A 12,142-nucleotide genomic window follows, 5' to 3' on the forward strand; every position below is an offset into this window, starting at 1 on the left:
CATGATGGCATGACACCTGTGTCACACAGTGTGCTTCGTTTGTCGATTCTGCCGTTGCCTGAATCTACCTGTATGATGGTGGCTATAAGACAGAGGTCCGTCCTTGAGACAGCTGAACTAGGTCCTCTGTCAAAAACTAGGACGAACAGCCTCGGACCACTTCAGTATGAATCGCTCACCTGCCAACTATAAGCGACTGATTGTTCTCTGCGATGGTATTGATGCCCCCAACTATGTTCTGCCTACTGTAACCTCGATGCTCCCGCCGCCTCGTGTTGCTCCGTATCCATTTTTCTCTCTCGCACCACATTGGGCCATGTATACGAATAGCTGACTGATCCTATGTCCAGGCACATGGCAGAGCATCTTGAACGTCAACACGCCCAGCCAACCCAGCAATGTTGCGCGGTTTGCTCGGGCCATCAGCCCTGTGGCCATCGTCGACGGCAAAGAAGTCGAGCAGATCATTTACTATCAACCGGGCGTCGGGACGGGGCTGGGTGATCAAATCCGCGGCGGTAAGGGCTCCTCGTGACTCCGTGCACTGTACTCCGTATCTGGCGTGAGATGGGATGCGTGCTGAAAAATGTCCTTTTGTGTGATCCTGTTGTGTGTCTGCTCGCGCACGGGGCTAACTGGAACCTCTCATTTTTCACATTTTCAGGCGTATACGGCGCCGGCCTGTCGGCCAACATCCGCGCGGCGTACGCGTTCCTGGCACACAACTACGACTCGAACGGGCCGGACCCGAACGTCAAGGGCGACGAGATCTTCTTCTTTGGGTTCTCGCGCGGGGCGTACACGGCGCGGTCGATCGCCGGGCTGGTGACCAAGCTGGGCCTGCTCACGAAACGCGGCATGGACTGGTTCCCGCAGGTGTACGACGAGTACTACGAGGACGCGGGCAAGAAGCCGGATTTCCACTTCTCGGCCGCGCTCAAGGCGCGCATCGGCACCGACATGACGGAAAAGGCCAAGTACGCGATCAAGGTGGTCGGCGTGTGGGACACGGTCGAGTTCCACGGCGAGGGCTGGGGCGGCGAGCAGATCGAGTTCCACAACGCCGAGCTGTCGACAAAGGTCGCGTACGCGTACCACGCGCTGTCGCTGGACGAGCGGCGCGTGGCTTACCGGCCCACGCTGTGGCAGTGGCCGCGCGACCCGGCCGACCGGTCCAAGCCGTACCAGCCGAACTCCCGCGCCGCCGCCGCTGGGGCGGGCCTGCAGGTCATGAAGCAGGCCTGGTTCTCCGGCGTGCACAGCGACGTCGGCGGCGGGCGGTACGACCCGGGAGGTTCGGACATCACGCTCGCTTGGATGCTCGCGCAGTGCGCCAAGGACAAGAAGCTGGCCTTTATCGACGAGACGGACTCGCCGCAGGACTGCTACCTCTTGCGCGAGCAGGACAAGGGTGTGCCGAACCCCAACACGGCGTGGACGCGGCTGAGGAAGCCGTTCGACCCGGAGCCCAAGGAGGGGGGTGGTCTATTCGACACGTTGAAGACCGGCGTGCAGGAGATCCTCATGGACGACCGTCGCGCGTGGCCCGTCGAGAATACCAACGAGAAGATCCACAGGTCGATTCGCGATCGGGACTTGACCAAGTGGCCGTGCGGTATGCTCGACGGGAGCAGCGAGACGGTCCCCGGGAAGAGCGACAAGAAGCAGTGGCATCTGAAGCGTGGTACGAAATGGGGAGGCAAGTCCTATAATCATTTGCCCGAGTTGGAAGACGATCCCGAGGCCGATGCCATCGAGGATAAGTACCGGGGGAGGATCCGCGCGGTGCCGGGCTCCAAGGGAGGGCCGTCGTCGAAGCTGTAGGGGGTTCAGCCGACCACTTACTTCCTACGTATGCTTTGATGCGTGGATGTACTTACGAGCGATGTGTGTGACATGGATTTACAGTAACAATCACCGGGTATTTGCGTTCTTAATTGACATACATACATGGCCTGAAATCGATTCAACAAGAGGTGCGTGGCGTGGAGCTGAAAAGCTGATATTGATATTGCTTTCCTAATCACCCGACCGTCCCTATCTCGCTTCCGTGATTGAGCTCCTCTGCGTCACTCAGGCATCGGGAATCTCAATCTGGGAATTCTTCCTCGCCAACATGACGCTCGCGCCGTGGTCGAAGCTCCATTTCCGGCGGCGTGCGTTTGCAAGTCGATAGTACCGCTGTGTCACGCCCATGACTTCCAGGATGGCACTCGCGACGTGGCCTGCGAAGACTTCGTCGTTGATATGCAGATCGTGTCTCTCCACGTCAATCTTGGTGGCCTCGAGGCCCTCTTCAATCGTCTCGAACAGTGCCTTGTCGGCGTGCGGATCGTGGAAAGGTTTGTCGGGCGCGTCAAGCATACTGATTCCCTTTTCGGGGAGGAGGACGCGAATCGCGCTGGGGTTGCTCGCGTGGGTGGCGAGCTTGTCCACGATGAACTGGCCGATCTGGGCGTTCTCTTCGGGCGTGGTCCGCATCAGCGTCACGGCTGGGTTGTGCACAAAGAGCTTGCGGTCCTTGTACTTCTCCGGCACGCTGTCTTTGGGGCCGAAATTCACCATGTCACACGCCCCGACCGAGACGACCAGAGGGATGCCCTTCTTGGCTGCGACCTCGAGACGGTCCGGTCCTGCCGAGAGAACGCCGCCGAAGAGCTCATCCGGGATCTCGGTCGTGGTCAGGTCGACGACCGCGTCGATCTGTCCTTCGGCGATGAGGCGTTCCATGGCACGGCCACCCGAGCCGGTCGCGTGGAAGACGTAGATTTCATAGTCCGAGGCGTCGTGGGGCGCGGACGTCAGGATTTGGCGTACGGCATCCACGCACGGAGTCGTGTTGCCGAACATGGTGATGGCGATGCGTTTGCCCTTGGCCTCCACGGCAGAGGCGTCCACGAGAGATTTGGCGAACGAGACGGTCATGGCCGAAATGGCGGCGGCGGCGTTGGAGAGGATGCGCTTGAGGATCGAGTTGATCCCCGCGATATCGACCACGCTGTACATCATCGTGATGTCCGTCTCCTCGACATAGTGCTTGATGTCGCCGCTGGCCATGGTCGAGACCATCAGTTTCGGGAATCCCACCGGACAGGCGTGTCGCATCAAGGCCGTGGCGAGCGATGAGCCACTACTGCCAGCTGCAGAGACGATGCCGTGGACGGCGGCCTTGGAGACCAGATCTTTCACCACGGGCGTACATAGCTCAATGGCTTTGTCGATGTATTCACCTCGGGACACATCTTTCAAGGTCGAGCTATGTTCTTCGAGCGGTGAGATGACCTCGTCGGCGGCGAGGTTGTCCAGACGCGTCCTCACCTTCGCCGGCGTGCTGTGACTTACATTGAGGACCTTGGTATTGCAGGTGTTCTCGGCGAGGATCTGGCCTCTCAGGTACAGGATCTCGTCGAGCTTGGTGTCAGGAGTACCGACAATCAGGACCGTGGGTTTGACCATGTTCGATCTATCCAGTACAGCAGCAGTGGGGAAGGGATATTTGGCCGCAAGATGGTCAGAAGATGGTCCGGTTCATCTCGTACGTGGTCAGGCGGAGGAGACAGTCGACGCAAGCTCTTCTTAAGCTTTTCGACCAGCTGCAACGACGAGCTGGAAGCTGTGCTCGTAACTGGAAGCCGGATACCTGTGGCGTCTGACAGGACCAATCACCTCACTGCCCCCCTTCGGGTGTGTGGTGATCTTCGTATTGTATTCGCTTGACGAGCATGAATCCCCGCACCTCCACCGCCTCGTCCGGTTACTCACATCCGTCGTGTGGTCGTCGGGCGCACAATGACGTGGGATGAAGGCCGGCTGCCATGTGAACACCCCCTGCGTCGGTAACTCCTTGGATGCTTGAGCTGCACCAGCCAGTTTTACAGAATCGCACGCTACACTTGCGCGCGGTCATGGCGCCTCCTCGGTCTCGGGCAGAGGTTCTGGCACATCTGCGCGACCAAGTCAAGAATGGAAAGCCCATCGTGGGAGCCGGAGCTGGGATCGGGCTGTCGGCCAAGTTCATTGAAGCCGGCGGGGGTGATCTGATCATTATATACAATTCGGGCCGCTATCGCATGGCTGGGAGGGGTTCCCTTGCCGGGCTCATGCCTTACGGCGATGCCAACGCCGTCGTGGTCGACATGGCCAAAGAAGTCCTCCCCATAGTCAGCAAAACGGGTGTGCTGGCCGGTGTGTGTGCTTCGGATCCCTTCCGCATCATCCCCGATTTTCTGCAGCAGTTGAAGAGTATGGGCTTCTGCGGCGTTCAGAACTTCCCCACCGTTGGCCTCATTGATGGAACGTTTCGAGCAAACCTCGAGGAAACCGGCATGGGGTACGACAAGGAAGTAGCCATGATTGCAGAAGCCCGAAAGCTGGATCTTCTTACCACGCCGTATGCCTTCAACGTGGACGAAGCTGAGCAGATGACGAAAGCCGGGGCAGATGTACTCGTGTGCCACATGGGACTGACCACGTCGGGCAGTATCGGTGCAAAGACTGGGAAATCACTGGATGACTGCGTCCAGCTGATTCAAGAGATGAGAGACGCCGCGAACAAGATCAACCCTGAGATCATCATACTGTGTCACGGCGGCCCGATCGCCGAGCCCAAGGATGCCGACTATGTCCTGAGCCGGGTGAAGGGGATTCATGGGTTCTACGGCGCCAGCAGCATGGAGCGGTTGCCCGTCGAAGTGGCCATCACCAACACCACAAAGGAGTTCAAGAATCTGAAGATGGGCTAGCACTGACACAGAAGGCGGTGACTGAACACCCTGCCACTTTTCTCGTACTGGCAGTCAGCCTTGCACCAAGGGTGTGAGATTGGCAGGGCTGAGGAGGGAGCCATGAACAAATAGTTACTCGTCCCAGCCGCCCCCAGTCGAGACTACCGAACCTGTGCGGATCTGCTAGAGTCTGAGAACTTCCACAGCACAGCTGGGGATTTTTCGAGCATATCTTTGGTTTTCTTTACCCAATGCGAACCCAAAAACCGCCGGAGAAACTCCTAAAGCTGAGGCCCAGTGCAGCCGTTTAGTGCGGTCCTCCATCTCCTGTACGTATTTCGTAAGCTGGCGAATCACTGGTTATAGAGATACGATGTGGCGCACCACGCCAGCATTTGGCCAGATTGACCACCATTCAACACATCCTCCCAGGGCGCGTGCCTGTTGCCCAGGGCAGATACCACAACATCCTGGGTACTGCATGTCATCGCCTTGACCGGTCTGCCTGTCTCACCCCCTCTCGAATAGCAATAAAGAGACAAGTCACAACCGAGGCCAACGGGCCGGAAAATTCAAGTTCAGCCTGACGCTTAAATTAAGCCAAGCATCGCCCCCAAGACGCCAAGACACACGCCAAGCCTCATGGCCACTAAGATTTCTTACCCCTGACTTTTGCGTGCTGTGCTGCGTTAGCGAACGACGACCACAAAACAAACTTCCACCTTCTGTCGGCCAGCACCACGGCGCGTGTGGTCTGTGACACCGGGGCGATGCACGCGCGACAAGGACTGGTAAAGATTGTCTGACTAATTTCGATGCCGTTATTTCGTTGGCCTTGACGCCTCGACAAGGCTGCGAGTATGATTTCCACGATCCCTGCCTCCACACTACCGGGGTATTATTTGACGCACTGTGGCTCTGCTGGGTTTGGACCCCTTTTGAATCTGGACTTCTACCAACCCATGCAGTTGATCTATCCTGTCTGCGGAGCTGTGCGCCTGAACCAGTATGCTGGTTGTACTCCATCCACCGCTGGATCTCAAGAAAGCACCCACCCACTACCTGTCCAGGGCCAATGACATTCTGTCTCTATGAGCACTGACGCGCCCTTCCCCCAGAACGACGGGTCACCGAACCGCCATGGGGACCATCGTATTCGGATTCTGGCTGTCCAAAGGAGTATAGTACCTCGTAGCGAGGGGCACGAGTCTGAATTGGGCCAAGGAACATGGACGGGGTACTCCATGCACTGTACAGGACGGTTCCCCAGTATATCTATTTCGCGCAAACCGCCACCTGGTTTCTGGCTGCAATACTTGTCTTCCATTCATTCTCTCACTCACTGTGCTTTTTCGGCGGAGAGCCCTTGCTCGCCGTCCAGTCGCTCGTTACACAGTCAGAGTTGATTCAAGTTGCTCGCTCATTGCATAACGTTTAAACTACCATCCTATCGCCTGTTGCCAACAAAAACCACCATGTTCTTCCCCAAAGCAGCCCTGGTCTTTTCTTCGCTCGTCCTCCTCGCCACCGCCAAACCGTCCGAGTCTGATGCCAGCTCCAAAGGCCTCTCCCCCAACCCGGGCCACGGGCGCACCCTCAACCCATCGTCCGCCAAGCTCATGTTCAAGCGGGACCTCACCAAGCGCTGCACGGGGACGTGCGAGGAGTGTTTCGGCGACGGGTATACCCTGTGCCCAGGCTCGGCCATCTACTGCTACCTCCCCGGCGACTCGTCGTACGGGCTAGATTCGTGCTCCAGCGACAGCAGTTCGTCCTCCTCGTCCGATTCCGACACGTCCAGTTCAGACACAACGGGGATAGACGACCTGTGCTACGAAGTGGGCGCGACGTGCCAGAGCTGTTTTGGCTCCTCGTACCTCGAATGTCCCGACGGGTACCATTGCTACGACCCCACCGATCCGCAGTACGATACCTGTCCCGAGGATAGCACCAGCAGCTCGGGCGGCAGTTCCACCAGCGGTGGTAGCGGCGGCAGCAGCACCAGCAGCGGCGGCACCACGGAGACGACATCTAGCTGTGCCGCGAAATGGGGCGCGGGAAACATCCCGTGCGGCTCTGATGGATGTTATAACCCTGATATCGGCGAGAGTTGTTGCGCAGGAGGATGTAAGTGGCCCTTGATGATTATTACAGTACCTCTGATCCGCGTGCTCGACCCTGGACTGGAGTGATTTACACTACCTATCGCCTACACTCCCCTTACACTCCTCTGACGTCCCCCCTTCCGCGACACGGCGAACCAAAGCAAAGCTGACATGTTCTACTCGTCCTAGACTACTGCGACGCAGGCTACACCTGTTCCAGCACCCTCGGCAAATGCAGCCCCGACGACGACAGCAGCGGCAGCGGCAGCGGCAGCGACGGAAGTCTCCTCACGACCACCACCTCGTCCCCAACGTCGACCAGCGGCCTGTTGAACGCCGAGGCGACGACCGCAACATCGACGGGCTCGTTCGGCTCGTCAACCACGGGCGTCAGCCAGATCAGCAATAGCGATACCGACAGTAGCGACGCGAATGGCCTGGTCGTGGGCCGGGGACTATTGGTCGTCGCGGCTGCCGGGTTGGGTGTCTTGGTTATGTGAGTGGGCTGTGATGGCCGCTGGGGCGTACTGTATGCCTATGCATATGCGTATGCGTACGTGATGCGTATACACATATGCATATGCCTAAGTATATGTACGTGGAGGCGTCCGTGTGTGCCTACGTGCATGTCGATGTATGGGCATCGGGCGTCGGGCGTCGGGCGTCGGGCGTCGGGCGTTGGGCGTCGGCCGTATATTGTATGTGTACTCCGTACTCCAGGTACTAGTATTTCTGTACCGTGCATGCATCGCCAGGGCCCGCCCGCCCACCCATCCAACAAACATCCCCCGAACTGGCCTCCATTTTGGCAACCCACTACGAGGTAGAGGTACCGGTACCTACCGTAGTTACACTACGTTCGCATTCGCGTACATTACTCCGTACAACTGTGGCAATGTACGGGGACATATGTACTAAGTACCTAAGGGGACGGTCGCGTGTACACAAACCGGAGTACTCCATACCTACAGTACCCACCTGACAGTTACCCGATCCACGTGTACAGTAGTTCGAAGATACGATAGGAGAGTACTCCGTACGGAGTATTCGGTTCCTAGACTTCCTCTTTCGAACACTGTACGGTACCTACGAGAGCTCTACATCACAGTCGTACTATATATCTCTATGGAGTAATGCCAGAGGATATACTCCGGACACGCACGGAAGCACACTTCCTGGAAATCAATTCGTCCACTTCATTTTGCCGACAGGGTACGAACTCAGTACACAGTCGAGCCACAAAATAATCAGCTTCAGTAAGTGTCTCGCCTCCTCGCGTCCGTTTACGGTGCCCTTTCCCGCTGTCCTCTGTTCCATGCCATGCTATGCCATGCCTTGCCTGTCTCTGGGATTCTGACTCCAAATCAGCACCACCAGCACCAAGTACTCCGTATGCTGGTCCCAGCCGTGTGTAGCTGTGGCGGTGGAATAACCGAGCAGCATCTCTTACAACTATTATGATGTATACCGCGACTTGAGGGCTTGGATCTGTATCCCTCGGTTCAACCAGAATCATAAAGCTCAAGTTACTTTATCCTACTGTAGCTTGATTTCAATACTTCCAGCACTTCCAGCACATGCTGCTCAAGTATGTTACCAAGACATCACCGGATGACATGAGACCCCCTCGATGATCGCTGGACACAATCTGGGCAGTGGTCGGTATCCCTCGTTCGGGATCTCAGTCATCTTAGGCTCAGCTCGCACAGCCTCCTTTCTGCTCTCCACCCGGGTTGGGGACAAACAGTGCCGGTGGTATCAAGCAGATTGTACCTCAGGGAAAGAATGGAATCGTATCTCGAATTCTCAAGCAGCTGCAATCGATCCGTCCTCAAATGGCGTGCAAAACTCCATGACCTCGCCCGCACGCTATGCTGATGTAGAGATGACGCTTCTTCCGCATGTGGCTCAAAAACTCAAAACAATCCAGAGTCGAATATCTTCAGCGAATTGAAACCGTGGTCGAAAACTCCCCAGGAGATGCAGCGTTCGTGACAATCGTAACTTTTTGATTTGCCGGCATTATAGCAGAACACTCGGTCGGCAGCGCTGGCGTCGCTTTGGCACCAGTTCCTCGGTCTCCCCGTGTCGCGCTTCTCTAACTAGCATCCCCTTACATTGCCACTTGTCAGCTCGGACCCGTCTTGACCTTTTTGGCGTCACCCTCCTTCTCCGCCAACTCAATACTTCCCTTCCTCTTCTCCCCGTTAGTCTGCTCAGCAGCCTCTCTCGCCGCATCTCTACTCCCAAAGCCTAGACCTCGCGGGTCCGCGGGCGTGGGGAAAACCAATGGACTGGGCAAAACCGCAGAACCGAGTCCGTTCCTGGATGAATCAACCCACTCGCTGAAGAAATTACTCGGACTCGGTAAAAGATCCATGTTCATATACCGACTGGGCAATGCCGAGATCGGGGTTTCTACGTTATTATTTCGGTTATCGTTGAAAGCATCGCGGTTCGCGTTGGATGTCGGAGGCGGTGGTCGAGCGAACGGGTTGGGCGGCCCTGCAGCTCCTGCTGACATGACGGTCGAAGCACTCGGGGAAGGAGGGGGTAAGACAATGTGTTCACCGCTTCGGGCCGGGGTTGCGGAGGCGTTGGCGGTTTGCGACGGCGACCCTCCTACAGCTGAATCACTGTCTTCGGCTTCAGATGGTATCTGAAGGTTCAGCTTGGGCCGAGCGCCCGATTTCGAGCCTGACGTGTTCGTTCTTGACGGTGGAGCAAATTCGGGGACCGAGCCCTGCGGACGAGAAGGTTGTGAGCTAGGTCGAGGAGGAGCGGAGACGGTGATGCTGCGCGGCGGCGGTTTAATGGCCGGTAAATCTTCTTCCCCCTTCGGCCGTGGCTTGGGATCTGGCGCCCCAAAGAAATGCTGGGCTAGCACGGAGCCTCCTTCGTCGATGGGGGTGAATATACTTCTTGACTTTGATGATAGATGTTTCGGTTGGGGTGGACTGGCTTGCTCTGGTGGCCGAAGATTTTGCGACTCGGGTTGAGGCGATGCGCGAGGCTGTTGCTGTGGCTGCGGCGGAGGCTGTAATGAAGGCTGCGAAACCGGCGGAGGTTGCGAGTGTCGTCTCTGTTCTGTCAGATACTGCTGATGAGCTTGCTGAAGTTGCTGATGCGTCTGAGGAGGTGGTTGGGGAGGCTGTTGCGGTTGAGAAAATGGTTGAAACTGAGGTTGAGGAGAGGGCTGAGGAGGGATCGGAGGAGTGGCCTGAGGGTTGTAGATGGGTGGGTTAGGCACATAGGCAAAGCCATTCTGCGGTGGGGGAGGTGTGGGATGCGGATGGGCCATGGGCACCAGATTCGAACTCGTACGTCGGATCATGTTCTGAGAAGGCGGTCTGGAGATCATATGGGGCGGCTGGGGGGTTCCATGTCGAGGCTGAAACATGCCGTTGGGCATTGGAGGGGAGACTGAAGCCATGGGTCGGCCAATGTGTGCAAATGAGTTGTGGTGTAATTGCGGCGGGAGACTGTGTGGAGGCGGGAGGGATTCTTCTCGGCCCTGGGCAGCATCATCCCCGGCATCATCATCGTCGTCGTCGTCGTCATCACCTCCACCACCCCCCTTGTTCTTGAAGTCGACGGGCCCTTTGTGTTCGTGAGGTTGTCCGTACTGTAGTCACCACGTCAGCAAACACCTCCCGAAGAAGTGTGGATGGCTCTCTCGACGCACATATTGGTACCTCCGCAGGGTTTCGTTGATATCGCCTGACGAGAACTCGTATAATTTCTTGTTATGGCCAAAGATGATGACGGCGACGTCGACGGAGCAGAGGACCGACAACTCGTAGGCTTTCTTGAAAAGGCCGCCCTTGCGTTTGAGGAACGTCCTGTCCGGCCTGTCAGCTGGGACTCGAAGCAAACGGCTCGCGGCAAGCGCACAACTTACACTGAGCGGTTGCGATCATCCTTTATCGCCCGAATCTCGATCTTCCTCCGGCCCATGGTTGGTTATAGACCTCTTGTGTCTCGCATACGCCAGATGCTGGGGACTGGAAAGGCGATCGAGTCGCCGGCTGCAACGAGGTCTTGGGGAGGAGAAATCGACGGTGGCCGAGGACAAGGCCTGCACCCGGATGGTCGAAGTCTATGTCGGACAAAGAACCACGGCAGAATGGCAGTATCAGGCCCTCCTGAGACCAAGCGCATGCGGTAGAATCGAGGGACGGGTTCCTTTGTCGCCGCTCGGCTGCGAATGTACGAACGATGAACAAAGGCGCGATGACGATCAAAGCAAGCACTGGCAGGATATGTGTATGGAATGTGGCTTGCTCGAGCCTCGTATAGACTTCGACCGAGTATTGGCTCGATGGCGTCTGTCTAGGCGTGTAAAGTTGAGCCGTGAACGTGGATGTGGAGAGGTTTGCTAAAGATAGAAAGAGAGAAGAAGGCCACAAACGGCGGGCGAGGGCGAGTTGAAGAGAGCCGGCGACGGAGCCGAGTGGCAGCTGCACGTCTGCCCACCTTTGGCGCTTGCGGGCGGCATATCTCCATGCTTACTCGCGCGGCGCCCACGCCGCAGAAGGAAGCCGATTGCGGTGCCGTAGGCGAGTCTAGGCGTCGCTGCACCGTGGCTGCACGCCCGGAACTCTCCTTTGCCGCCCTGGCTAATGCGCTGTGGCAGTGTACTCCGTACGAGGGAGGTACCCAGCACCCCGTGGTCACAACATTCAATGCTTGCTCTCAACCACTTGATCTCGCATCACCAGTTGCAATTCTTTCTCGACAATACGTACTGCTCTGACCTTCTCGATTTGTTGCCCAAGCAACAATTTGCAGCAGCTCGCCTTCTCACTCCATCGGTAGCCCCATGGTGATAACATCATTCCACAGCTGATATCGGCCAAACACTGGCCACCGCTCCATATCGTCGGAGTTGGCAATAAGCGCCGAACCCTAGATCAAACTCATGGTTGCAAGCACGAGAGAAAAGTCGCTCCCCACCGGCCTGCCTCTAACGTTTCAGGTTCCGCCGGCATGCGGCTCTTACTAGCGAACAATCGATTGGTTCGTGTTCGGCTGAAGGCGCCGCGCATCATCATTGGCTCCATTGCGGCCCTGTACGGTGTATTTTTAGCAACCCACGAGGCTGTCATGCAAAGCCCTGCAGATGACAGCAGCAGGAGAAGGACGACGGCAGCAGGGACTGATGCATGGCAGATCGGAAAAGATCTTCGGTATCTTCCCCACGTCTGCGGCATAGAAGGGGTTAGCAGCAGGCGACTGTCAAGGTCGTCAAATACGAGTAGGACAGCCGAAGCACTCAATTCGAAAGTCAATGGAGGGGAGATTCAATATACA

The 12,142-nt window shown here is 57.1% G+C and overlaps 5 protein-coding genes across 5 annotated transcripts; 3 read left to right on the forward strand and 2 right to left on the reverse strand.

The window, feature by feature from the left end:
- Positions 1-166: 166 nt before the first annotated feature.
- Positions 167-1,824, forward strand: G647_03026 (uncharacterized protein; the record flags this gene model as incomplete). Its single annotated transcript, XM_008727372.1, has 3 exons — positions 167-215; positions 351-518; positions 665-1,824. 3 exons carry the CDS (start codon positions 167-169, stop codon positions 1,822-1,824), a joined length of 1,377 nt encoding a protein of 458 aa, XP_008725594.1.
- A 249-nt stretch (positions 1,825-2,073) lies between these two features.
- On the reverse strand, positions 2,074-3,456 carry G647_03027 (uncharacterized protein; the record flags this gene model as incomplete). Its single annotated transcript, XM_008727373.1, has 1 exon — positions 2,074-3,456. The coding sequence occupies one exon, from the start codon at positions 3,454-3,456 to the stop codon at positions 2,074-2,076; it is 1,383 nt and encodes a 460-aa protein (XP_008725595.1).
- Positions 3,457-3,905: 449 nt separating this feature from the next.
- Positions 3,906-4,742, forward strand: G647_03028 (uncharacterized protein; the record flags this gene model as incomplete). The annotated part of the gene is made up of 1 exon (XM_008727374.1): positions 3,906-4,742. One exon carries the CDS (start codon positions 3,906-3,908, stop codon positions 4,740-4,742), a length of 837 nt encoding a protein of 278 aa, XP_008725596.1.
- A 1,457-nt stretch (positions 4,743-6,199) lies between these two features.
- On the forward strand, positions 6,200-7,329 carry G647_03029 (uncharacterized protein; the record flags this gene model as incomplete). Its single annotated transcript, XM_008727375.1, has 2 exons — positions 6,200-6,851; positions 7,019-7,329. 2 exons carry the CDS (start codon positions 6,200-6,202, stop codon positions 7,327-7,329), a joined length of 963 nt encoding a protein of 320 aa, XP_008725597.1.
- A 1,628-nt stretch (positions 7,330-8,957) lies between these two features.
- G647_03030 (uncharacterized protein) lies at positions 8,958-10,786 on the reverse strand (the record flags this gene model as incomplete). The annotated part of the gene is made up of 3 exons (XM_008727376.1): positions 8,958-10,454; positions 10,515-10,671; positions 10,731-10,786. 3 exons carry the CDS (start codon positions 10,784-10,786, stop codon positions 8,958-8,960), a joined length of 1,710 nt encoding a protein of 569 aa, XP_008725598.1.
- Positions 10,787-12,142: the final 1,356 nt, after the last annotated feature.

Source organism: Cladophialophora carrionii, assembly GCF_000365165.1.
Source record: "Cladophialophora carrionii CBS 160.54 unplaced genomic scaffold supercont1.2, whole genome shotgun sequence".
In the NCBI taxonomy this organism is placed as follows: domain Eukaryota; kingdom Fungi; phylum Ascomycota; class Eurotiomycetes; order Chaetothyriales; family Herpotrichiellaceae; genus Cladophialophora; species Cladophialophora carrionii.